Below are 26562 nucleotides of genomic sequence, written 5' to 3' on the forward strand. Positions count from 1 at the left end.
TCTCTCCCAGATGCTTAAATGCTTAAAGGAACACCACCACCATCAAATTCAAAGTATTCATTATGACTGGAAAAATTGCACTTTTCATACATGAAAAGGGGGATCTTCTCCATGGTCCGCCATTTTGAATTTCCAGAAATAGCCATTTTTAGCTACAAAAAGGACCGTACTTGGGCCATGCTATTAAATATTAGTTTATTCCTTAGTACACTTTCATGAAAAGACCAAATTTGGCAATAGGCAACCCAGTTTCAATGAGCAGCATAGTTGCAGTACCTTTTTTGACCATTTCCTGCACAGTGTCCCTTTAAATAGAATAAATTGACGTGTGAATGCTACACAGCAACTGACAAATAAGATGTATTTTTACAGAAGAAAATATCGCAATGTATCGTGACAGTGAGCTTACATGAATTAAAAAGCATCGGAGTAGAATTGCATTGTGTCATGTGTATCGTGATGCGCGTGAACCCTTTGCCAATACCCAGCCCTAGTAGTTGATTAATTGATAAGCTGCGCTTTCCCCCCAATCCCTCGTTCATCACTAGTTCGTATTACAATTTTTGATCCTTGATTCGATACATCCTGTGATTTTCACTTTATTTTCACATTTACAAACAATATAAATGAAAAAAATGGTTATATATAGAATAGGTTACACCAGGCTACTAAAATAAAAAATACAACAATGATGATGATGATGATGATGATTCGAGGCGTGGAAGCACTATCACCGCATATCATGTGGTTGTTTTCCGGATAACAGGACTTTGAAAGGGTGCGTCACTCTTCTCCTCACTTGCACCACTGGACAGCTTTGTGGCTCTGCGTATCACGATTTCTCGGTTCGATACAATATAGTTACAGCCCTACTGGGTTGTAGGGTTATGTGGTAGCCTTGGTGGTGGGGTGCGGTAGGTTGTTGGTGGTGGGTGGACTGTAGGGCTACGGGGCTGGGGTGAGGTGTGTTCTTGGCTGGGTTAGAGCTAAAGAATGTGGGCTGAAGTGGGGTGATTGCTGTCAAGGGCTGGGTTGTAGATATGTGGTTGGGGTGAGGTGGGGTGTACCACTGGTCTGCGTGGTCAGGGTGGGGGGAACGCTGTGTGGTGGCCGAGGCTGAGTTAGAGGGCTACATGGGGTGGGGTGGAGAACGAAGTGTAGTACTGGTCTGGGTGGAGATGGGGGGGGGCTCTCAAAGTTGTAAGAGCTACGAGGTGGGGTGGGGTGGGGTGAGGGATGAAGGTGTAGCACTGGTCTGGGTGTAGGTGTGGGGGGTGGCTGGGTTGTAAGGTCTACGAGGTGGGGTGGGGTGGGGTGCTGTGGGGGACGAGGTGTAGCACTGGTCTGGGTGGAGGTAGGGGGGCTGGCTTGAGGGCTGGCTTGAGGGCTGTACGGGCTACAAGGTGGGGTGGGGTGGGGTACGTGGTGTAGCACTGGTCTGGGTGTAGGTGTGGGGGCTGGCTGGGTGTAAGGGCTACGTGGTGGGGTGGGGTGGTGTGGGGGCCTTGGTGTAGCACTGGTCTAGGTGGAGGTAGGGGGGCGGGCTGGGGGGCTGTACGGGCTACAAGGTGGGGTGGGGTGGGGTGAGGTGGGGTACATGGTGTAGCACTGGTCTGGGTGGAGGTAGGGGGGCTGGCTGGGGGGCTGGCTTGAGGGCTGTACGGGCTACAAGGTGGGGTGGGGTGGGGTACGTGGTGTAGCACTGGTCTAGGTGGAGGTAGGGGGGCGGGCTGGGTGTAAGGACTACGTGGTGGGGTGGAAGGGGATGATGGGCAGGCTAGGAGTTAAAATGGTGACAGGAGGCCGGGTCATGGAAGGCCACCAGACAATGAGTCAGAATTTAAACCCTTTAAGCAACCGGCTGCCATACACGTGAACACACACACACACACACACACACACACACACACACACACACACACACACACACACACACACACACACACACACACACCAAGAGAAAAATCATAATTTCTTGTGTAGCAGATGCATCTTATTGATGTATTTGCTAGAGTCTGTTTAAAAGCTACAGTAGCCTATGCACTGTATGGTATGGTATGGTCTTAGCCGTGTACACGCAGGCTGGTCAATGGTGATTTTAGGCAATTTAGTAACCAAAGACAAGCAGACCAGATTGTTAGCGGTGTGATTACATATGTCTGAGTAGCCTGCTCATGTCTCGCTTTTGTGTCTTGTGTCTCTGTGTCTTACAGGCGGTCATCAGCAGGAGGTCTCCGGCCAATCTGGGTCTGTTTCTCCAACATGTCGTGAAGTCGCCGGACCACACACAGAGCATGTGCTAGTCCCTATTATGCTGAAGAGAAATACTACCGAGAGCCCACCTCACGTTTTGTTCTTCTAACGTCTTTGCTTAAACTTTTAAAAAGTGAAGCATAGACTTAACGGCAACGCTTTACTGTGCGGTAGGGTTACCGTACTATGTACTTTCTGAGTAACAACAGGGTAACAGAGAGAAGTTACATATCTAATAAGGAAAAAAGGGGGTAATTACAAAGTAAATACCATTAATTGGGTAACAACAGGGTAACAGAGAGAAGTTAGATGATTAAATGGCTAGAAAATACACAGCAGCATCAAAGTAATTATTGTGATATGTGTATTACATGGTATTTACTTTTTAATTACCCCATTTTCATCCATTAGACACCATGTAATTTCTCTCTGATACCCTGTTGTTACGCAGGAAGTACACAGTAATTACTGTACCGTAAAGTAAAGCGCTATTGACTTAAGTAATAAAGGCAATGCTGCATGCTTTCTGAAGTTAACTTGTACATTTTGCTCTGGTTTTCACATATAACACAACATTCTCAGCTCATGTTATTATACTATATAGAATACCACTAAAACTAGACTGCATTTCCGCAGAGACAATGCTATTAGTATGCTTGCGGCTTATGCCTTTAGCCTCTGCTTGCCCGCAAGCATACTAAATAAAGAACTGAAATGGCTTCACTGACACATGTGTTATATATTATTTTAAGTAATATCTTGTATTCTGAAAATCAGATTTTACTAGCAACATACGTATCTTTCACCACAAGGCCACAAGCACAAGTAGAGGACGGGAGTTTGGATAATGGGACAGGCATAATCGGTCAGTAGGCCTTTAATGTCTAAAAATGCTCCTAAAGGCCATTTATGAAATAATAATTATTTCACTTCGGTCTAACTTGCTCCATTTTCTTGCACTAGTTTTCCCTCATACCTTGAAAATAGATTAGACTGCTAGCTCATGCAGCATGCTGATTAATTAGTCGGCCTTTGTAAGAAGCTTATTTTCATTTGGTTGTAATGGGCAACATTGTTGAGGCGCAAACTTCTTAACAATTATTGTAAAAATAAAAAGTAAAGGGCCTTGAACTTATCTTCCATACTAACTACTACTAATTACTAACCACTATGTCCTTATTCAACCATGTCATGCGATGCACCTCCAGCTGGTATTGGAGTTTATATATAGGACCAGGAAACAGTCTGGGTTATTTAGCTTCAGTTACACAAGTGTACCTAAGGTAAAGGTAAGTCTGATCATCTATTTTTTTCCCACTCATCACACCTCATAGGTAAACACAAAACAACCATTTTTGTATTTACTTAAATGTTTTTTGATATATTATGTCAAAATTCCAGAAAATTCAACACTTATAATACAGCCTAAATGCAACTTTAACTGTATTCATCATAATGATGGCTGTGTTAAAAAATTCAACGAATAAAGACGTCTTCCATCAGATATTTGGTGTGCTGTTGTTTTCTTGCATCTAGGCTTCATTGATTCACCAGTTGAAGGTGAAGATTGTGCACATCCCAGGAAAATGTGCAGGACAAAGGCTGACTGTAGTTTCGAAGTGAGAGGTCAGCACACTTAAAATCCTTCTTGTTTTCTTTTATTATTTCATGGCTGAATTACGTCTCGGCCTCAGTCTTCGTCAGATGAAAGACAAGACAGTAAAAGAAAACAAAAAGGATTTTAAGTGTGCGGGCCTCTCACCTCAAAACTACATTGATTCTTCATCAGATGAAAGACAAGACAGTAAAAGAAAACAAAAAGGATTTTAAGTGTGCGGGCCTCTCACCTCGAGACTACATGGATTCACCTCTCTACCCCAGAGCATAAAATGGTTCTGAGTTTCTCATGTGGACAGGCCTTTAACATCAAATCAACCTAAAGCGTTGGTAACATGGGTGTTTTCCCACCATGTGCTGGTCTAATCGTGTGTCTGAGGTGGTGAGAGAGAGTCATGTTGGGTGACATCAGGTCACTAATTGAGGAAGACACTCATCCGGTCTCTCCAGATTACAAGGTCACTACGAGTGGAAACGAGGAGTGGAGTAGAGAAAACTATTCCTGAAGGCATGCATACAAATTTAACCATGCAGGGGCAGACACAGGCTCGTATAGACACCCCTGCGACATCACGTCCGGAAAAAGAAAACTGTTGTTGTTGAAATTATGGACTTGAATAGGCTGTTAGGTAGGCCTGACTGTAATGCTGGCTCATAGGCCACTTGGTTATGCTATAGTGTAGATTAGGGTAGGTAGCGTATTTAAAAAGCCCACTTTTAAAAGTACGGTATTTAATTTTTTACTTTATTTCCAGAATGTATTCTGCACATTCACAAATGTGACCTTTTTCATGAATCACCATGAGTCTAAATAGGCCAATTCATTACGATTTAAAAATGTAGGCCTACACTTTTCCTAAGTCTACATGAATGGTTGGATCTTCTAGACATCTTTGGATGCAAACTCACTCTAGGCCTATACAGTTTGAATATGCAAATTAGCCATCTGGCTATAAACCTTTTATGTATTCACATCTTCAAGTTGTGTCATGGCCCTGCCATGTCATGTTTGTAATAGCTTAATGTGCACTGCATTGCCCCTCTAAAAAAAAAAAACTACAAATAAAAAAATGTTGGTCAGACTAGTAAATAGTTTATTACCTACTTAGTAAACATGTAGGCCCTATGAAAAGATTAAAAATGTGAAAAGGCAGAATATGTTTTGAAAGTAAATGACTAAAATTGCCTACTCTTTGGGCGGTCTCCCTAGTAACCTATTTGGAACTGCTTAGAGTTCAACTTTTTTGTTTGATTGTTTCTGTAGCCTACTTTTAATTAGATCAGACGTAAGCCTTTTCAGGCACAGACGGCCCCTTCGCATTGATAAGACACCTATGGTGACTCTATTGGCAGAGTTAAGTTGCAGGGTGCGTAGTGTTGACTAAACACAGCAAAGCCACGAAGCCACTGTCTGCATTCGTGTAATACAACACAAAAAATTGTTGGTTGTGCTGAAATGTTTATCAACATTCTCCAATTAAATCTACCAGTCAAGTCCGCTCACAGTAGGCCAGTGTTTTTTGCCATGAATTCCATCTACGCTTAGGCTACGCTGTAGATTAGGGGGACTGTTTGTTTATGTAAAATAATAAAACTTAGACTACTGCCATTCAACGAACAATTACTCTGTTGAGTGTGTCTGGATTGTGCCTACCGTGTTTCTCCACAAAAGGCCAGCGCTGCACCTTGCTTGATATGACAGTCGTCGAGGATGCACTTCGGTTATTTTACTCACTGCCGCCGTGGAAGGCACCGCTCCACAATAATAACAGTGCTACACCGCTCCCTAGTGGACATTAACATGCATTTTAATAAAAAAAATATTTTTTTTCTGGCCATAGCATGTGACTGAGGAAGACTTCAACAGGGTTAAAACATATGGCCAGTTCCACTAGTCTACGTATGCTGGCTACTTTCATCTTCTAATATTTAGCATCCTTGGCCACTTCACATCCAGGAAACGGTCATATTTTTTTCAGCAGAAATAGATTTGTCATGATCATAGAACCGTGTCATGCATCATTTATTGTCAGTGTTGGGGAGTTACACATTACAAAAGCAACTCATTACTGTAGGCCTAATGCATTACTTGTTGTAACGCTGTGATGTAAGGCATCACAAGAGAGGGAATCTGTAATACTGTATATACTAGTTACAATGCTAGTAATTTAAGTTACGAAACAGTTACCTGGATTGTAATGGCGTTGTGTGTGGTGGGACAGAAAGAAGCTATTCTTGAACGTGCTACTTTATAGTCTGCATGCTGCAGAAACACTTCCTAGATTGGAGATTAAAGTGTCATGACTCATGGACTTCAGAGCCATATTTAGGTATTTTGGTGAGAGTAACTAAAGTAATGCAAAAGTAGTCTAATGCCTTACATTATCCCTATAATATAAAATGTATTTTTTTTTCTTTGCAAAAAAATTATTGTCACTGTTAACATCATATTTTACATATTTTCTTTATGTTTTGCATTCACAAGAGTTGTCATGTAACAGATTACTTTGAAAAGACAGTAGCCTAACATGTAATCAGCAGTGCATTACAGTTTTTGAGTACCTCACCCAACACTGTACATTAGGCCTATCATGGTCAGCTAAATGACTATGACATCAAACACGGTCCTTTGAAATCCTATTTTCATAGTGCAGACTTGATATACCGTACACAAAGAATTTCCAAATTCCCCCTTTAGCAAAGGACAATGCTAATTGGGTTTCCCCAAGTGCATTAGAGTTCAAATGTACAGTATTGTGTTCCTTCTACAAGCCCAAAGCAAGCGTCCAGATCATCAGGTCAGGAGCACAGCAGCAAATTTTGGGCCCTATGTACAATGCTCCAATGGACCCTCCCAGCCATATATATACACTAATGAGACCAGAGATTCTTTAAGTATATAGAGATATGCCAATGTAATAGGTTGCTATGGGCACCTAACATGACCAGGTTCCGGTCTGCCTAGAGGGGCGTGTCATAATACTCACAGCATTGAATAGAACAGTCCTTAGGTCTGCCTAGGTCTGCCTAAAGGGGGATTTCCCACCTCCCCCTTGCAATAATAGAACCCGGAAACAATGGGCCAATGGAACCCCTCTCTCTCTAGTCTCTCTGATGAGACCGTGTGTGGGCCCCCGCTCTACAGACATGGGGCCCTGGTGGCTCAGTCACAATAGCCCCTGAACGACACCCCTGGATCCTTGGCACAGTGAAAGAATCACCACATACCAACTGGGAGCAAAATCATTGTGTGGTGATTCACTTTCAATTTGCTTCTGCAAGCCCTGAATACGGTACAGCAAGACTACCACTTCACTTGAAGAGATGGTTGGTTGGACAGTTCTCAGGAAAACACGATGAGATCAACACATCTGTGTGACATCCATTTATTTATCGATTGTTTTTTATGAGATTATTTGAATGAACAAATATCTGCTTTATTTAAAACATCTGAACATTTCCCCAAACAAAACCAAAAAAAGATGAAAATTCAAAATCAGATAAAATACCAGCTATTAAGATAAAAGGTCATATCCACCTGAGAAAATCAGGATATATAGTCAAAAAAAAATAAGAGTGCAAGAGGGACACACGGGTGGATGAAGGTGTTTGATCTGACATCTACGTGTAACAATTGTCCCAACACCAACTGACCAAAGTCAGCTACACAAACAGAATACAGTGCCATCTTCCAGCTAGCTAAGCAGGACACAGCACCTGTAGGAATATAGAAAATGTAAAATGTACAGGTCAATGTGATCATTAATGCCATTAGCTTGAGCACAGAGAAAGCACTAACACTGAAAAAGTCATCACATGACGTCATACATCACAGGAGGTCTTTTTCAGTATGAGTGCTTTCTCTATGCTCAAGCTAAAAGCATCAATGAATCACGTTGGCCTGTACATTTTCTATATTCCTACACATCACATTATGCCAAACTCCATCTGACTAAAAATGACACAGACTGGGTATGGAGAACAGAACTGAAGCGCACACACTGCCTTTTTCACAAGCATTTGCAGGGTGGATGACTTGATTTGGCAATAACAAATTATTATTTCACCACCAAATTCGTGATTGGAAAGAGAGGATAAGAGGGAAAAATGTGTCAAATTCACCAGGGAACATAGCAATGAAACATCCCTTTTTAATAGCCAAGATTATTTCAAAATTGTTTTGGAAAATAAAGATGACTGATATTTTTGATGTTTTTTTTCCTTTATTCGTTTTTCAAAAAAATCTGTAAAAAATTGTATTTTCTTTTCGAGAGATTTGCTCCACCTCTTTCTTTTACAAATATTTAGAGTATTATGAAAAGAGCATGTGTAATGCATATCAAAAAAAGAAAATAAAACAGACACCAATGTGATAACAACAGTAATTGTCAATATTGCAATAAAATAAACATGTCGCTCAAAAGATGCTCCTTATACAGTTAGGTTGAGCTGATGGAAACAGTCACACAGACACACACACACACACAAACACACATACACTTGATGCCAAAAACGTCTCAGATGGTCTGGTACAACAGTTGACAGAGGCCATGACTATAGTCTGGCTCTCTGCAGACGATGGGAAGACCCGACACGCACACAGTAAATGCTGCAATGTTCAGTTAACACTAGAGAGCAGGATGAACACTGGGAGTATTCAATTCGACTCTCTAAGGGTTGGAATAACACTGCAAAACTTGCTGTGCACCAAGGCTGCACATGCACCAAGACGGCATCTAACGAATCCTTGCAAGTGTTCTTGCAACGTTTCCCTTGGTGTTTGCACAAACACACCATGACATTACCCCAACTGCCCTGCTGCTATACCTGTAGATATCCACTGTAGCAAACATCAGTGCATAGTGTGTGTGTGTGTGTGTGTGTGTGTGTGTGTGTGTGTGTGTGTGTGTGTGTGTGTGTGTGTGTGTGTGTGTGTGTGTGTGTGTGTGTGTGTGTGAACCTCATCAGCACCACACTGGTACATGCACAAAAGAGTACCGGAAAATTCCGCTGCCAAGAGCACAATGAGAGAAAGAGAGAGATAGAGATAGAGAAAGAGACACAACTACACACTTTATTCTTGTCATAATCACCGTTTAACACTACAACTACAAAAAGAGAGAGAGAGGTGGGTTGGGGTAGGGCAAGGTAGGAGAACAGGGGTGGGGGTGCTGGGGGGTGAATTGGTCAGAGAGGAAGATGAAAGAGAGAAAGGAGGATAGAGGGGGGAGGTGGTAGTTTAAGCACGCTCTCCGCGGATGCGGCGTGCCAGCTGGATGTCTTTGGGCATGATGGTGACACGCTTGGCATGGATGGCACACAGGTTGGTGTCCTCAAACAGACCCACCAGGTATGCCTCGCTGGCCTCCTACAAAACAAACACAAAGCAAGCAAACAACAGCATCAGCAAGCCGTACCACATTAGCCTGGATCCGCCCATACTACCTGTGAACAATCCCGAGGTGAAATTAAGGTGTCATTTACATAATATATTAATTATTAACATAATATTACATTAATACACATAATGCCCACATGGACATTTCAAGAGACATATAACACAGGTAATAGTCAGGGAGGGAAAATACAGGGTAAAATAATGGTAATGGCACACCAGTTAAGTTAAATGGTGAGTAAAGGAATGTGAAGTCTGATCAACTGTGGCAACAACCAGAAGCATACGGAGGTGCTTCATGAAGGTGAGCTAGACACAACCTTTTTGCATCTCCCTCTGAGAAATGGGATGACAATGGTAGTAAGTCAGACCAGGTATAAGAGACTTGCAGTCATGATAGCCATGCTTGTCAGGGGTAGCCTGTTCTTTAAAAAATGACTCTTGGTCCCAATAGTCTAAGTAGGATTTCAGAAAATGTGCTTTATTAAAGGCCTCATGGCATGTCAAAGCATGTCAATTTTTGGGGTTATTCGAATGTTCTGATTCCAAATGAGCAAATCTGCATTTCTTTAAGCAGAACACCCACATTGAGATACTGAATCCGGAAGGTAGGCATGGGCATGACTTTAGGTGATTTAACTGTAAGTTGTAAATCACAGATATGCTACATTTTAACTATGTGTCAAACGACACTTCACGTTTACCCACGAGGGTGGTTTATTGCCTTTCCCACCTTAGGGCAAATTGTATTAGCAGCATGTTGAGACAGATTGTGTAGGCGTCATTTTCCTCAGCCTTAGCCAGATTGGTTCATGCATTGCTTTGAGGCAGCGAGTTCTGTTAAATGCAGGGAATATTCTGGTTTAAAAATGAATACTGTGGCCCTACCGTGGCGCTAACATAGGGCACTCGTCTACTATGTGGCCAACCGGGGTTCCTTTGCCGGCCCTTCCCCATCTCTCTCTCCCAACTCACTTTCTGTCTCTCCTTCACTGTCCTGTCTGATAATAGACAATAAAGGCTTGAAAAGCCCCCAAAATACTTAGAGAAGAACTACTTTAAAAGGAATATTGCCAGTATTCAATTTAAGTTCCGGATTACTCCACTTTCATGTATGTTGGAAAGTGGTTCCACAGGAATATGTGAACATTTGGCAACACTAAAGAGTTTAAGCACAAATGACTCATGCGCAAACCAAATAATGCCAACATTCCATTTAAAGTCTGAATATTTCCTGCATGTTAATGAGCTCCATGCGGCAGTTTTTCTTGAAACATTAATAACTTCCTCCTATATGAAAAACTGCACTGTCAGCTACTTCCTCTTACACTGTTCTTTCCTCTTTTAGAACTTCAATGGCTTTGAGACAGGAGTGTTTGGGTTGCCCCGAAAACAAAACGGGAACTTCTCAGCTAGTGTGTGTTTGAATTGAATTTATGTGTGTGTGTGTGTGTGTGTGTGTGTGTGTGTGTGTGTGTGTGTGTGTGTGTGTGTGTGTGTGTGTGTGTGTGTATGTGTGTGTGTGTGTTTGTATGTCAGTGCGTGTGTTTACACATGTGTATGTATTTGAAGACATCTGTGTGTATCGGTATTTGAGTATATCTGGCATGTCTGTGTGTGTGTGTGTGTGTGTGTGTGCGTGTGTGTGTGTGTACACTGTTGTGCGTATGTTTGTGTGACTGTATGTGTGTGTGAGAGTGTGTGTGTGCGCTGACCTGCAGAGCTCCGATGGCGGCGCTCTGGAAGCGCAGGTCTGTCTTGAAGTCCTGGGCGATCTCCCTCACCAGGCGCTGGAAGGGCAGCTTGCGGATCAGCAGCTCAGTGGACTTCTGGTACCGACGGATCTCACGCAGAGCCACGGTTCCAGGCCTGAAGTCAAAATAAAGTCACACAAAATACTATATATTGCTACAAGAATCAATTGATAAGATCGAGATGATTCATAAGGAGTGTCTACCGGAATCAAGATCACGTAAGGTTCTGAGCTGCCATCATGGCTAAAAAGTCATAGAATGCATGCACATCAGTAGCACAGGTGCTGGACCAAAAAAAAGATTGCTGAAAGGAAAATACAGTACAGGTCCGCAGCACTGTTCGAACTCGCAACTGTTTCAGACACAGACACGTTGTGCAATTAAAATTTATCTGGGAGCATTGGACAGTGTTGCGGACATACTGTATACTTTCCCTTCACTGCCATCATGTCTGCCATACCACTTCAGGAGGCTAGCTGAGGTTCAAAATCAATCAAGGTCAATGGGAAGGACACGCCCATTTTAGAGACAAGACTTGATCCACTTGCTTGCATTGGTGACGCATAGTATGCGTTATCTTGTTTAACACATTAAAATTCTTTGCTACCGCTACACCACAAGGGGCATTGCCACCGATACTCGCTCCTAGGTCCCTACAACATCAAAGGAAGTGTGCAGTTGTACGATATTTATGAAGGTGCTGTGCGCACTGTGATAATACACCTGTACCACATGGGCAATTGTTCATGGGGACCGAGGTTCGACTCCATCCATTTCTCTCTCTCCTTCTCATTTGTCTGTCTACATCTTTACTATCCCACAACAGAAACAATAGAGGCCAAAAGGCAAAACATATGTACATCATTAAACTGAACGCTAGAGTGTGTCTTCAAGTTCGTACCTGTAGCGATGGGGTTTCTTGACACCACCGGTGGAAGGGGCGCTCTTGCGGGCAGCTTTAGTGGCCAGCTGCTTACGAGGGGCCTTACCTCCTGTAGATTTACGGGCAGTCTGCTTGGTACGGGCCATGGCGTCTCGTGTTCACCTGTAACAGGTGAGAGGAACAGTCATTAGGCAATGCCTTCTTTGGCACACAAGCGTAGGTAATGTAATGTAAATTGGCAAGTTTTAAGTTTACCTCATGAAGTGCTCCTATCACTAAATGCATTATTGTGTAAAATAGGCCTGCATAATTATGTATGCACATGACTACTTATTTCATTAGGCTATTTCCATTCCAATTCTAATGACAAGTCATTTTGATGCTGCAATTCATATAATCTCTTCAGTACTAGTCGGAGAAAAGCACCATGTCCTCATTTTCCGTAGGGTAGTAGGCTATTTCATTAGAATAAAGTTTACCCACACAAGTAAGCCAGTGGCATCAATCATTTTTTTTTTTTTTTTTTTTTGAATTTACAGATTTATTTCTTTTCAGCTCTGTGGAGGACATACATTGCTACAAGGTAGTGGTACCATATTACACTTGACCAGTAGGTGGCACGCTAAGCTTTTTTTTTATCTTTTTTTTTTTCAAACGAAAACTGTAGTGTGGCCGAGTGACCAGCAGGTGGCTCGTGTAACATGCAGTTCATAATACTGAGCTTGAAGGCCCAATGTTAAGGTCCTCTACATAGGGCTTCAAGGTATTCCAGTGATGGAATATCCACCACTAGTGTTTGTTACCATCATATCATCATCATACATTAGTCTAAAAAAGACATCTGATCGACATCTGATAAAAATCAGGCATTATACGCCTAACTTGTATCAAATTAACACCATACTGTCAGTTTAATTCCCAAATCATATTGCTCTCAATTTTGCGTTCCTCATTTCCCTGACATCAGGGTCAGACCTGCACACTTGTTTTCTTGAGTTATTTAGCAAGCAAAACAATGCCACCACTTAAAAAACGAACAGAGATTTTCTCTTAACATATGTTAGGTACATTTAGGCTTTCAAAACAAATTTTGCAACTGCTATTATACCTGTACTTTCTATGTTAGTATTACTTTAGCTCGTACGACTCAAACTGCGAAGGCTGCTGGGACAGTGGACAGAGTTTTAACCCACTAACCACTACTCACAGGTGAAGGATACATCTGTGTCAATGGAATAATCTGTCAATACTGACATTATTTCCTTATTGAAAAAAACAAAACAAAAAAAGTTTATTGACGTCAAAGCATGTCAATGTCAACCACAGTTGCATTTTTTTTTTACTGTTGCAATTACAGTGGTATTCAAAGTACAGTAAAAGAACTTTTTATGATACAGCATTTTAAATGATAATAGATAATTTGTAATTATATATATATATATAAAATAAAACATAAAAACATTTGGGTAAATTAATCGGCTACTCCACACGAAACTAGGTTGTGTGCTGTGCACCACTGGGATCCTCCAGTAAGCCAATTTTACAATCCCCATGAACTGTACCACGTACGAATAGTGGCCTGCAAAGTACCACTAAAAAAGAAAAGAAAGAAAGAAAGAAAGAAAGAAAGAAAAGAGAGGAGGAAAAATACAAACACAGATGACACTTTCCGTAGTGTTAACTATACAAAAAAGGAAAAAAAAGAAACTGTACAGCTTAAAAACATACCATATACACAGCCTTATTTTTTTTTGTCGATTTTTTGTGTGTGTTTGTTTACCTTCTTGTCATAAGTGAAATGTGTACAGGGGGGTTAACTGCTGTATAAACAAAGACTGAACTCTATATGAACTCTATATGTAACCGCTTTACTCGTCCTCCTCCTCGTCATCATCGTCATCTTCCTCCTCGTCCTCCTCTTCTTCGTCCTCCTCTTCGTCTTCCTTCTTCTCCACATTCACCGGAGCCTTGGGCACCCCCATGCCGATCTTGCACTTACCTTGCCGATACGCAGCAATACCTTCTCATACTTCTCCTTCAGCTTGGCTGCCTTCTTCTCATATGGTTGCTTGTCCTCAGACGACTGCTTGTTCCACATTTCGCCCAACCTCTTGGCCACGTCTCCAATGGACAGACCAGGGGTTTCGGCTTTGACTTTGGGCCGATAATCGGAGCAGAAAATAAAGAACGCCGACGGGGGCCTTTTGGGGGCATTGGGGTCTTTGAACCTCCTCTTCTTCTCTCCTCTGGGTGGGATGTAGTTCTTCATCTCCCTCTCATAGCGCACCTTGTCTTGTTTGGCCATGTCCTCAAACTTACCCTTCTCTTTGGCTGACATAGTCTTCCATCGCTCAGAGCACTTCTTGGAGAATTCTGCAAAATTGACAGATGCCTCAGGATGCTTCTTCTTGTGTTCCTCTCGGCACGTTTGGACAAAGTAGGCATAAGAGGACATCTTGCCTCTCGGCTTTGTAGGATCTTTACCCATTTTTCTTCTTCAGTCACAGGCTTCGTACTGGTTCAGTGTGATGCAATGGCTGTATGTCGTGGCATCGATCATTGTGTAATGGCTTTAACACCCAGGGCTGTAGTACTCGAGTCCGGACTCGGCCTCAGTCCGGTCTCAAGTCCGTTTTTTTATGGACTTGGACTTGTCTCGGACTCGGTATTGTTTGGACTCGGACTTGTCTTGGACTCGGACAATGGTCTTGCCAAATTAGGCTTTTGGAATCGCCGGGTCTGTCATTAAGTTTTGTTTAGAACACTGGCCATCATAGATTGTAAAGTGGAGCTTGAAATCCAATAACAAACAAGTTTTGTCTTCACATCCATGCCATATAGGTTATCTTCTAAGGTTCACACTATTGACATTCATCCTTTTCATTGTCAAACACTGACCGACATGTGACTCGGACTTGACTTGGACTCGAATCTTTTTGGACTCGGTCTTGTCTCGGACTCGAACCTCTTTGGACTCGGACTTGTCTCGGACTTGACTAGTACTGGTCTTGGACTTGTCTTGGACTCTACAAAGGTGGACTTGACTACAGCCCTGTTAACACCCAATGACAACATACAGTGTGCATGTCTCTTAGCCAATCAAAGAAGAGATTCCGGTAGGAGGCGTGATTTCAGACCCTACTGAACTCTGGACAAAGCTGTTCTAGTCCCGCCCACTATCCTGCGATCATGATGGCGGATGTTTGATACGCATTCGGGCAGAAAGTGCTACTGAAAAGCCAGCGACTATTGCTAAAAACTTTGTATTTTTCTCAACAAATACCCTCGCCATCTGCGTAAAACAATCTCGTCGTCAAAGTGGACAGTCTAAGGAATGTGAACAAATATTTTGAGCTCAGAATTAAGCTACAACTGCAGAATTTAAACCGAGTGAAATGCTCCATCAATTCGAAAGGATTTTTTCCTCGACCAGGGGCTCGAAAACACAGCTATTCTGGTCAGGTCGTGTCGTCGACTGTTTCACGCATTTGAAATGCTATTATTTACATTTTAATTGCAATTATAAAGTTCGTTTATAGCACATTTCCCCACAATTTTTTTTATCAATGTTATGGACCAAAAATGGAATACGTTACCCGGTATTGAATATGATTTTAAAGTGTCTTGTTGATATTCCTCTTATCTGGCCGTGTATTTATCACGTAGTGCCCACAAAGCAAGTAGTGTAGCAGGAACATGGCCGCCGTGTCAATCATTTATCTCCCAGAATGCAACACGGTTTCTCTCTAGCATGTTTACTTGGTCTCTCACTAAACTTGTAACAAATGTTGCCGTACTATTCGCGACAGTGCTTTGTAACATTTTAGATAATACCAGGTTGTTACATTTTAACTCCGATTATAGGGAAATCCCGGCGCGCGCCAGAATTCTTTCAACAATGGATGTTACAATTTCGAATGACGAGTGCGCAACTTGCTAAGCAGCAACAGTGGGCTAATTCAGAGGGTAAACATAGTATTTTTTTAACTCCAGCTTGTGGATTTTTGTATGCATTTTGTCTACTTGAAAATACAAGGCTGATTGCAGTTTGCATTTGTTTCAATTTGCCACAGTTCATTTGGATTAAATACACACTCCGGAATAAAAACAGTGAAACAAAAACACTGAGTAACATCAATTTTATTTCCCATCTGCGTGAAACATTGGGATAACATTGTCAACTTAAAAAAACAGTAGTTTAAAAAATATATAAAGTTTAAACCAACCTGAGACAATATCAAAAGTTGCAATCTGGATAAAAGGGAAAATGAAAATTGCCATTAAGTGTAAAAGTGTTTTGTAAAATCACTGATGCTACATATAAGGATGAAGAATCATTCTGATGGTCACTTCCAATAAACTGCTACATAATGCAATTTTAAAAACCACTTCCATTTCCACAATATAGAGTAACATCTGTTCACATGTTTGTGTGGTCAAATGAAAAAAAAAAAACTTACATCAATGCAGGGCAAAAAAAGTAAGCAAACGATGACAAAAGTAATTAAGCACTTAATTTGGAACAAAAAGCTCACCCGAAATGATCTGTAGACGAACACACGGCTGACCAGTCTCATTTGTTTTGGGCATAGAGCGGGTATTCACCCAGTAAACAACAGAGGCTGAAATCAAATCTGGACCTGCCTGGTTAAAGTCATGTTGGAAGTGTTAAACTTCTGTATTTACCAGGTGGTCCACAGTATGTTTACTTCACTCTGGGTTATCCACAAACCACCAGGCCAGCTCTGGTTCAGCATCTGTAGTTTTTTGGGCATTTAGCACCCTGAGAAGGAACTAGCTTCCTCTTAAAGTTCGAAACCCTTCTACATCCCTAACAACAGACTAGCTCACGCCACTGACCCGATCCATCTTTCTCTGCACCAATGTCTGCCCTGGTACGAATACAAAAAAGAAAAGAAAAGTGTCACACGATGCCTTGGAGCCGAGTGTAAATTTGAAACTGTAGTGCACATACCCAAAGACTATGTCCACACAGCACAGACATCAATATTTTACTAACACAGCAAATAAGTCTTAACATTGACCCTTTACCTTCTAAGTGGGTATGTGTGATTTCAGCAATCTAGTTCACATACAGAGTACCCTAAAAGTTTTTTGCTGGCAAGAGCACTAGGAGAGACAAGACTACACACTTAATTCTTTTTCCATAATCATTGTTACTCTAGAAAATACTTGTGAAAGAAGAAATGGGGAAAGTTGCAGGGATGGAGTCAGACAGGTCTTAGGAGAGAAGGGTGGGGGGCAGTTTAAGCACGCTCTCCGCGGATGCGGCGTGCCAGCTGAATGTCTTTGGGCATGATGGTGACACGCTTGGCATGGATGGCACACAGGTTGGTGTCCTCAAACAGACCCACCAGGTATGCCTCGCTGGCCTCCTGCAAAAGATACAGAACAGAGAAAAGGACGTCATGACAATGCAAATGTACTTGTATGACACAGCAGCTGTTCCAAGTTCATTTGGGATTAAATAATAATTACTGCAGTGCTCCAATCATTCAAAATCCGGCTTCAATAATCAAGTCACGTTCAATGTGTCATTTACAAGTAGACTTAAAATTCAAGACTAACTTGGGGATGGTAACAGACTAAAGCACGTACACGACATGCTGCACCAATGGGGTTAATTATTGAAATGGTTAGAAAAGGCCAGTCAGTTGACAAGAGGCTAAATTAAAAAAAAAAAAATTGGATTAAATGCGACAGGTTCATTAAGTTTGAGACCAATGCTGATTTGAGGTTGTGAGCCTGACTAACCTGCAGAGCTCCAATGGCGGCGCTCTGGAAGCGCAGGTCTGTCTTGAAGTCCTGGGCGATCTCCCTCACCAGGCGCTGGAAGGGCAGCTTGCGGATCAGCAGCTCAGTGGACTTCTGGTACCGACGGATCTCACGCAGAGCCACGGTTCCAGGCCTGTACGGGAGAGGTGGAGAGAGAGAGAATCGGTAAATTATGCATTTACCCTCACGCATCACTGGCAAAGTGCCTTTACACTCACACATCACTGGCAAAGTGCCTTGACTACAATGCAAACACCTGATTTAATACATGATTTGTGACTCACCTGTAGCGATGGGGTTTCTTGACTCCGCCAGTGGAAGGGGCGCTCTTGCGGGCAGCTTTAGTGGCCAGCTGCTTACGAGGGGCCTTACCTCCTGTGGATTTACGGGCAGTCTGCTTGGTACGGGCCATGGCGTCTTGTAGAGTTCAGCTGTAACAAATAATGGGAAAAGTCAGTAATGCTTGTACATTTTTCCTTAATCAAGTTCGTTTTGCAAGTTGTCCACATCACTACAAGAGGTAACATAATACATGGGTTTTGTTAAAGCTTGTACAATTGACGTAGGCCTGCGTCTCAAACACATTTTTTAGTACTTCTGAACCTCCAATAATGTGCGGATTATCCATCACTGCGAGGTCTTCGGACAATGTTGCAATGGATGTATAAAAATGTATTCCCCTCTCTACACTTCAAAACACAGAATCCAATACAAACGATGGTGGGTTGGGGGAATAATCCCTCTGAACGAATAGAATCACTGGATTCACTTTAGCACCGCCTTCCCCTTCTTGACAAGATGGAGGCTGCAGATGTGTGTAAACGGGAAGAGCTTAAACTACGATATGAGGTCGACGAAACCTTCGAAAATACAGTCGTTTCTCACTTTCAAACTTAATCTGAATACTCAAGCATCAAAGTCAAATCCTTAAGGAAACCCGTTAATGTTATTTTAGTCCTACACGTGCGTTCTGTGGCCGCGTTTAACCCCATCAACGCGTTTAACCCCACCAAAAGAGCGGATATTTTGTCTTGCACCAAGGCTCTTTTCTACCAGGCTGTTCAGCAGTCGTTTTGGTTTCTCTCTTTTTACACACATATGAAATGCAAACAACTCAAATACAATGTCTAAGCAATTGAGATGTGTTAACAGTTATAGTTCCTAAATAAATAAGTGAATGTTTGGACAAAGTTGACTTACGCGTCAAAAATGGAAACAATCCGAAGAGGGTCTTCTTTGCGCTGTTCTTGACACTATTTACTGGGTTCACACAATGGAAGTGAGGGACACTTTTAAAGGGAAAATGGCTGGTGTCCCATGATGCATCTCTCTAGGCGGCAAATTCAAATATTGTTGTTAATTGGGTAGTTTTACACTCGCTTTCATTCTTTATCAGTATTACTATGCAGTTATTGTTCAGAAACGCGTATGTAGTGCTGTTCTCTGCAACATAAAATGGTTTTGTTGTTATATCTGGATTTAAGTTTTACATTGAACAGGCTACTTTGTTATGTTAGAATTAAGCTATTGTGCAGAAATCTTTTTTTTGTAGTTTCCCCCCAACTTTTGCTTAGAATATATTAGTTAAGGGATGCGCCATCCCTTCTGCAAAATTTACAATTAAAATTTCAATTAAAAAAGTTATTTGATGAGTTTTATACATTTTTATGTGCCTTATACACATCTTACAGGGGTGATAGTGAAAACAAATCCTGAGCCTGAACTTTTCCCCCTGCTCTAACGACGACGACAAAATACTGCGTAGTGATGTAACGTAGGCCTATTTTGACACATTATTCAAACATTTAATAGCCTTTGTATGACCATTATTCAAGCCTGATAGTAGAAACCCTGAACCAGTAACACTTTCTGAGATAAGAATAACCTAATGACTAATTATTATCAATGTTTTTATTTTGTGCAAACTCTGTCAAGCCTGAAATCAGGCATGGAGCCTGAATACTATCAGCCCTGATCTTAAAACGTGCATATGTAAAACTAAAAAAGTAAAAACAAACAACTGAATTCAGATACAAAACCTTGTTACAAAACATAATTAAACATACTGAAACTAGTAGCCTACTTCCCAGCATTTTTAATGCTTGTGACATTTTGCCTCAATGTCGCCCCGCCTCCGGGGAGAAAACAATGAAGTTTCCCTGCTGTCAGCCTAGGCAGAGCAACTTTTTTGGGAAGGGGGATGGGGTGACCTTTGAATTGTGCTTTTGCAATATATTAAATTAAACCTCTATCATCAATTATGACCTCTCACATCATCAGGCCAAAAGTAAAAGGAAACGCTACTAGTTTGTGTTGGAACCACATTACACACATCTATGGTTAGGTGAAAGGTGGATAAGGTCTCAAATTTCAGGGGCCAAAAGATATCCCATGTGACTTTGCCTTGTCCAATACACTTGGCCAGAGCCATCTAATAACAGAGTTACGTCCCATAGACCTCTATGGACCAATCTTTCCACAGCAATGGCGGCTCTCATGGAGCCTCACATAGCGTTAACATGTAAATCCCCATTGACTTTAGTTCTATTAGAAGTTACTTAGTTCTAGGAGGTGGCCGTAGAACACAGAAAATGTGGTAAAGGTAATGTAATTTGTTTGTACTTAATCTTTGTTTGGTATGTGATGGTTCTGTGTTAGTTTCCAACGAACAGAAGTTTACTGTTAAGAAACATTTTAATCTACGCGAATCACATCACCAACCTACTTCCTGGTCCCCGGTTTGCGCAACTTTATTATTAGATGGCTCTGCTGTTGGCCATGCAGTGTCATTGTAATAAGCCACCCCATAGACATCTCTTATTGGGCTTGTTTTTGTATGGAACAGTACTTTTACTATATAGCGTGCCGCATGCACACCTTGTTAGTTTGATGCATTCCAGAATACATAAAACCATAGATTATAGATATTCTCTCTATGCATCAAACTTACAAAGTGTGCATGCGCACTGCATAGCAAAAGTATCACTGCACCATCAAAACGAGCCCATTAACTACCCTGTCAGGTTAAATGCAATGTTTATGCTTTCAAACAGTCTTCAGCTGTACACATTACTAGAAAGATAAGGCACCACAGTAGGAAACAGGGAACAACTTCCCCTTTTTTCAGGTTGCAGTTAAACAGACAGCAACACATATGAAGTGAGAGAAGAAAATCAATAGCAGCTATTTATTAAGACAAAAAAATTAATGGCATCCTATTCATACAGAACATTATGAAACAAGTTTTACAATCACTTTTGAAAAACAGTTTTGTGAGAAAGTGAAAAAAAATTCTGACTCTGCCTCTAAAATCACAATTCTCGCTACAAATACATCTGAATGACGTAACACCATGAATCTTAAAAGAGACACAGAGATGCAGTATGTTCCATAATTCACACCCCTTATGACAAAGACCACATGAAAAGAGTATTTAACATAACTAAAAAACACATTTTGTTTTCAATGAACATGTACTGTATTTACATTGGATAGTATTCCTGTACTTTCACCCTCTGTTCCATACTGTATATAGGCCATGTTGACTTTTGCAGGTTCTGCAAAGCCTGTTGTCTATTTACATTTACGTAGCTGTTTGTACAAAGGTGCAGTCCAGTGTTAACAGTAAAAAATCAAAGGGAAACATACACAAAGGCAAAACAGCTAGAAAAATGATCCACTCTGCCGCCCCCATTTCTTCTGCAAAACACACCGCAGACACATCACCTCTGAGTTACTATGTTCAAAAGGCTCCATACACACTTGGCAGACGTCATCGTCATCATCGTCTGATGATTCTGAAGAGCCAAGCTGACCTGGTGTCTGGCCAGTAGTTTCCATGGATGGACCCGGAACTGGAGAACAGTGTTGTTCCATAGGGGTTTCACAGCCGCCATCTTGTGAAATGAGGGGTGAGTCAAAGTATTCCTTTGTGTCATCTGTAATACCATGGAATGACACAGCAGTGTGACCTTGTGTTTCTTCAGCTGTGTCTGTGGATGTACCTGGAATTGGACTGAAAGTACATTCTGAAACGTCTGTGGCCGGGCAGCGTTGTGCCACAGGAGGTTCACATCCGTCTTCATGTGTACTGAGGGGGGAATCTAAATCTACATGAATGTGATCTGTGACCTTCTCACAGGGTGCAACCACTTGACCTGGTAGCTCCCGAGTCGTTTCTGTGGATGAATCTGGACTAGGGGGGTGACCATCGTGTGTTTGGCCAGTGGTTTCTGTAGATGGATCTACAATTGGACAGGGAGTACATTCTGACGCCTCAGCGGCAGAACAGTGTTCTTCCATAGGGGTTTCACAGCTGCCGCCTTGTGCACCGAGGGGGATGCCAACGTCTCCGTGATCTGTAATGCTATGGCATGATACGGCAATGTCACCTGCTATTTCAGTAGTTTTTGTGGATGAATCTGGACAAGGGGGGTGAATTGATGTTGGCCAAGTAGTTTCTGTGGAAGGGTCTGCAATTTCACTGGGGGAACACTCGGAAGCCTCTGTGGCAGAACAGTGTAGTTCCATGGGGGTTTCGCAACCGTCATCCTGTACATTAAAGCAGGAGTCTGGGTTTCCACAAGTGTGGTCTGTCATTTCATGGCAGGACACTGTAGTGTCGTGGCAAGGGAGGTCTGAGCTGTCATCAATGACGGATGAGGAACTTTGGTTAGGATTGTTTTCAAGCTCACCTGTTGGTTGCGACATAGAATGGGAGTGATTGTGGGTAGGTGGCTCTGGGACACTGTGGGAGAGGTTTTGGAGGCCATGGCTGTCATTGTGGATACTGGGGTTGGGGGCATCTGTGCTACTCTGTTCTAAAAGTGGCATAAACACTTTGTAAGCATTTCCATCTTTGTCCAATGCACCTGGAGAACCACTGCAACCTGTTTTTTTCCACGTAGTTTCTGTGGGTGCACCTAGAGTTGGACTGGGATTACATTCTGTATCGTCTGCAGAACAGTGTTGTTCCATAGGAATTTCGCAGCGGTCATTCTGTGTAGTGAGGGGTAAAACTAAGTCTACAGGAGTGTGGTCTGTATTATTATGGCACGGCACTGCAATTTGTTTGGTGAGGTCTGAGGTTTCATCAGTGAATGTTGAAAGTGTGCTTTGCTGAGGGCTTTGGTTGTGGTGGCTGTCATTGATCTCACCTGCCGGTTGAGCTAAGAATTGGGCATCATCTCTGGCATTGTGTGTAGGTGACGACAAGTCACTAAGGGAGTGTGTGTGGAGGTTATGGCTGTCCTCCTCGTGCATAGCAGCAGCAGCGGTGGGATGTTCTGTACTTAGGTCACCGATCACTGTGTTGTCGTGGTCCGTTTCAAAATCACCCTGTGATGAAGTGACGGAGGACGAATTGAGAGACACGTCCATGTGATCACTCTGGCCCCACTTCCTGCGCAAAATGCACTGCAGACACAGCACCTCCGAGTTGGCGTGAGGAAATCTCTGCATGCACATTTGGCACAGTCCATCACCGTCATCTGACGACTCTGAATCTGACTCCAAATGGTCCGGCGTCCGGCCAGCGGGTTTTTTTGGTGATGACGAGCCTAGAGGAGTTGGACTCTGGGGAAAATCGACCAGAGCAGAGAGGAGCTCCACTTCTCCGTGGTCTTCAGAGGTATGGGTTGTGGGTGTGTTAGTGGTGGCGACTGAGTCAGTATGGGTGTCGGTTGTAGGTAGCAAGGCTGTATGTGTGTGGTTTTCGATGTTGAGGTTAGGTGAGATAGTATGGTGATGAGTGAGGTGTAAGGTCCCATTAGTAGAGCATACAGATACATTGCCATTGGAAGTGTGTGTAACATCCTGTGGCTGGGACATTTCTGGTGCTGCTGGGTGGGTGAGATTATGTCCAGTTTGAATGGTGGACGAGTCACAGTTTGCATTATTTTGTAGCTTATGGGGGCCATCGTCCATGGTGATGTCAGCATTGTCAGTGGACTGTAGTGCACCCTGTGACTGGGCAATGGGGGCAATGCTAGTGGGTACGTCACTTGAGGTACAGTTCCTGCCAACAGTGCACTGTTGACACGCCACCTCAGAGTTGCCCTGTGGTTCCATGCAAACCTGACAGAAACCCTCGTCTTCCTCAGACGATTCCTGAATGTCAACACAGCCTGTGGTTTTGCCGTTGGTCGTGGTCGAGGCACCTGGAGGGGGCAGGGTGTGAGAACATTCTATATTTCCGCAGTGGTCTTTCTTATCGTGCGCTTCTGCAGCGTACATGTGGTTTTCCGCATTGCGTGTGTAGTCACCACCACCACCGTTGCAGGTGCTTGTCGGTTTACTATGGGGATGGGCTTCAGAAAGGGTTGGATGGTGGTTGACAGAGAAATCTGTAACAATGTCGGGCTTAAGAGGAAAAAGACCACATGACTTGAAGCCAGCCTTGATGTTGCGTGGGAGGGTGGCCAGGGGTAGAACCCTAGCGACAATAGCTGGAATGCACTGAACTGAAACAGGTTTCCCTGCACTGGCAAGTAACCAGCCCTCTATTGCTGCGCGTATGTGTGTTGTAATTGGTTCGCAAATAGACCACTCCATAGACAACCTCAAGGGTAAGTATTGGTTAGGGAGAGTCAGCCACATCACTCCATTCTCTCTGGCAAAATCCAGCGCTCCGATGGACAGGTAGGATACAAAACTGCCAGTCAGTAGGACACATGGCCTCTCAGGAGAACAATTTGAGTGACGAACGAAATGCTTCAGAAAGTCAATAAATTGGTCCTCTCTCATCCAGCCATTGGAATAAGAAGCACATCCCGAGCTCCCCGCAGGTGCCCCCGTAAGCAAGTCCTCCCTGAACTCAGATGCAGGAAAGGCAAAAAAGGGTGGAATTGTCGTTCCTGCAGCGGACACTGCACACGTCGTCACAGTTACCGGGCCACTCTGCTCCACAGAGTTGTTGACTGGTACCTGTTGGTAATTCCCCCTGGTTGCCACCCTGTTGTGAGATAGATGATCCACAGAAATGCCAATTTCTTGCATATACCACATTGCTTCGGGTCTAAAACAACATCTCTTCATCAGATTCTCCAGGCTGCTCAAAAACATGTTGCCGTTGTTTCTGTGAAGGCCATATTCTCCTGGTGGAAGTGATCCTTCAGAGCTGCTGATGGGGAGAGAGGGGTTTTGCTTCAGGAAAACAGAAAACCAGCCTTCACTGGCCATCTCGTGCTTTCTCCATTCAGGAGATACTGGTTGCTCGTGTTTCAGGGCAAACTGGTACGCCAGCCTCCTGACTTCTTCCGGAGAGAGACCAAAGTAGGTATCAGCGGCACTGAAAACACAAGTGACCAGCTCTCTCTCCAGGTCAGTGCCGACCGCTGTTGTTGTTGCAGCACAGCCGTTGTCATCCAACACTGCATCAACAACATGGTCTGGTGTTTGGTCGCCCACACCTAAATCCTTGGTGGTGGCATCTTTTCTCAGTTTATATGGCATCGCATGCTGTACAGCTGTCTTTGTGCCATGTCGGGCTGGACGCCTTCTAGGCCTACCCCTTTGCCTAGTGGATGTTCTCACCATGTCAACTCTAGAAAAAAAAAAGAAAAAAAAAAAAAAGAAGGAAAGAGAGACAGTAACAGTTAAGCCCTGTTGTGGTATGGAGGTCAGATTTCCCCTACTCCTGCACGTTTTAGCTGAATACAATCATGGGCTACCCGTAATGTTTTGAACTCTGACACACCCCTTTCTGCAAAAACATTCAAATTAAATATTATCACACACAAAACACTAACCCAACTGTCCTTGGTAGTGATTGCAGCAGTACTGTAGTAATCCAGTTACTGTGGCACACCACTCTTAGATCAACGAAAATCTTAACTGAAAAGAATGAATGAACTAGTGAACTGGCTGGAGTGTTCTACTGCACCAACATGCTTCTATCGAATGTTGACACCATCTCCACATTCCCACATTTCTACCATGATCTGCCTCAAATCAAATGACCGTGAACGTGGAAATGTATCATTTCGCAAATTTGGTATGGGCAAACATGCACATTGTAGCGACGTCGATAAAATAAGCTCTCTTGTAGCTACAGTAGCTTCCTTGCTTACTCACTTCTCGTGTTCGATTTAGTCAAACGTGTTGTGTCCTCGCTCCAGTTATTCTGCTATCTTTTCTTCCCCCAAGGTATCGTCAGAAACAGTCTTTTTTTCACATGTCATTTTCGGCCAAAATAACCAAAGGGGGTAGGAGTACGCAACATCTTACAGGTCCATCGGGGTTCGTGGTTTTCACGAGGTAGGCTAAAGGGAAAGTTTTGTTTGAATACATGCAAGGGTCCTTGCATAGGTGGGGGTGGCTTGGGAACAGGTATGGCGTCACACAGGAAAACCTTTTCCACTATGGTCATTGCATACCTAGTGGTGGTTAAAACAATTTAGAGTCGTGCAAACACGTATCAAGTATTATATGAAATAACTTGATTCGGGGAAGAAAATGTCCTGCTCCTTTTCACATACAGACATTAACAGATTTGCACATTGTTTCTCGCTGGCTGCACACCCGGATGACGCATGATTGTTTATTTTCCACAGGATGGCGCTCAAGGAGCGCATCAGTGGTGAAGGTGCGCAGTGTGCGCTGTGATGACCATCTCCAGTTATGTATTGTAGCCTACTGAAAATGTGTATTTTCATTTTGCTGTGGCACACACACACACAGGATCTTTGAATATGACCCAGCGTCCAAGCAAAATTAGCTACTCTACCAAATTGAATATTCTACCATGACTACTCCACTACATTCACCCACTTATGAGTAAAAACGGGGTGAAGATCACAAGCTTTGGAAATGGGAGAACCAGTAGCCTTAGTTATAATGAGGTAGGCAAAGTCATTAATATGGTC

General features: G+C 42.9%; 2 protein-coding genes, 1 long non-coding RNA gene and 1 pseudogene across 4 annotated transcripts in view; all 4 read right to left on the reverse strand.

Moving 5' to 3' along the window:
- The window catches only part of LOC134454567 (uncharacterized), a 35480-nt gene extending 29868 nt beyond the window's left edge, over positions 1-5612 (reverse strand). For both annotated transcript variants that reach the window (XR_010035859.1, XR_010035858.1), the window contains exon 1: positions 5525-5612. This is a non-coding gene — a long non-coding RNA (uncharacterized LOC134454567). The remainder of the gene's footprint in view (positions 1-5524) is intronic.
- A 1628-nt stretch (positions 5613-7240) lies between these two features.
- On the reverse strand, positions 7241-19014 carry LOC134453849 (uncharacterized). The gene is made up of 8 exons (XM_063204601.1): positions 18899-19014; positions 17983-18129; positions 17678-17831; positions 17176-17298; positions 13902-14318; positions 11921-12060; positions 10981-11134; positions 7241-9238 (listed from the first exon to the last, which is right to left on the reverse strand). Exons 2-8 carry the CDS (start codon positions 18108-18110, stop codon positions 9110-9112), a joined length of 1245 nt encoding a protein of 414 aa, XP_063060671.1. The 5' UTR covers positions 18111-18129; positions 18899-19014; the 3' UTR covers positions 7241-9109.
- On the reverse strand, positions 13213-14448 carry LOC134454553 (high mobility group protein B1-like; annotated as a pseudogene).
- Positions 19015-20871: 1857 nt separating the features above from the next.
- LOC134454546 (uncharacterized) lies at positions 20872-25978 on the reverse strand. The gene is made up of 2 exons (XM_063205616.1): positions 25772-25978; positions 20872-25241 (listed from the first exon to the last, which is right to left on the reverse strand). The coding sequence occupies exon 2, from the start codon at positions 25232-25234 to the stop codon at positions 21362-21364; it is 3873 nt and encodes a 1290-aa protein (XP_063061686.1). The 5' UTR covers positions 25235-25241; positions 25772-25978; the 3' UTR covers positions 20872-21361.
- Between the last annotated feature and the right edge of the window lie 584 nt (positions 25979-26562).

This window comes from Engraulis encrasicolus, chromosome 8 (genome assembly GCF_034702125.1).
Source record: "Engraulis encrasicolus isolate BLACKSEA-1 chromosome 8, IST_EnEncr_1.0, whole genome shotgun sequence".
Classification (NCBI taxonomy): Eukaryota; Metazoa; Chordata; class Actinopteri; order Clupeiformes; family Engraulidae; genus Engraulis; species Engraulis encrasicolus.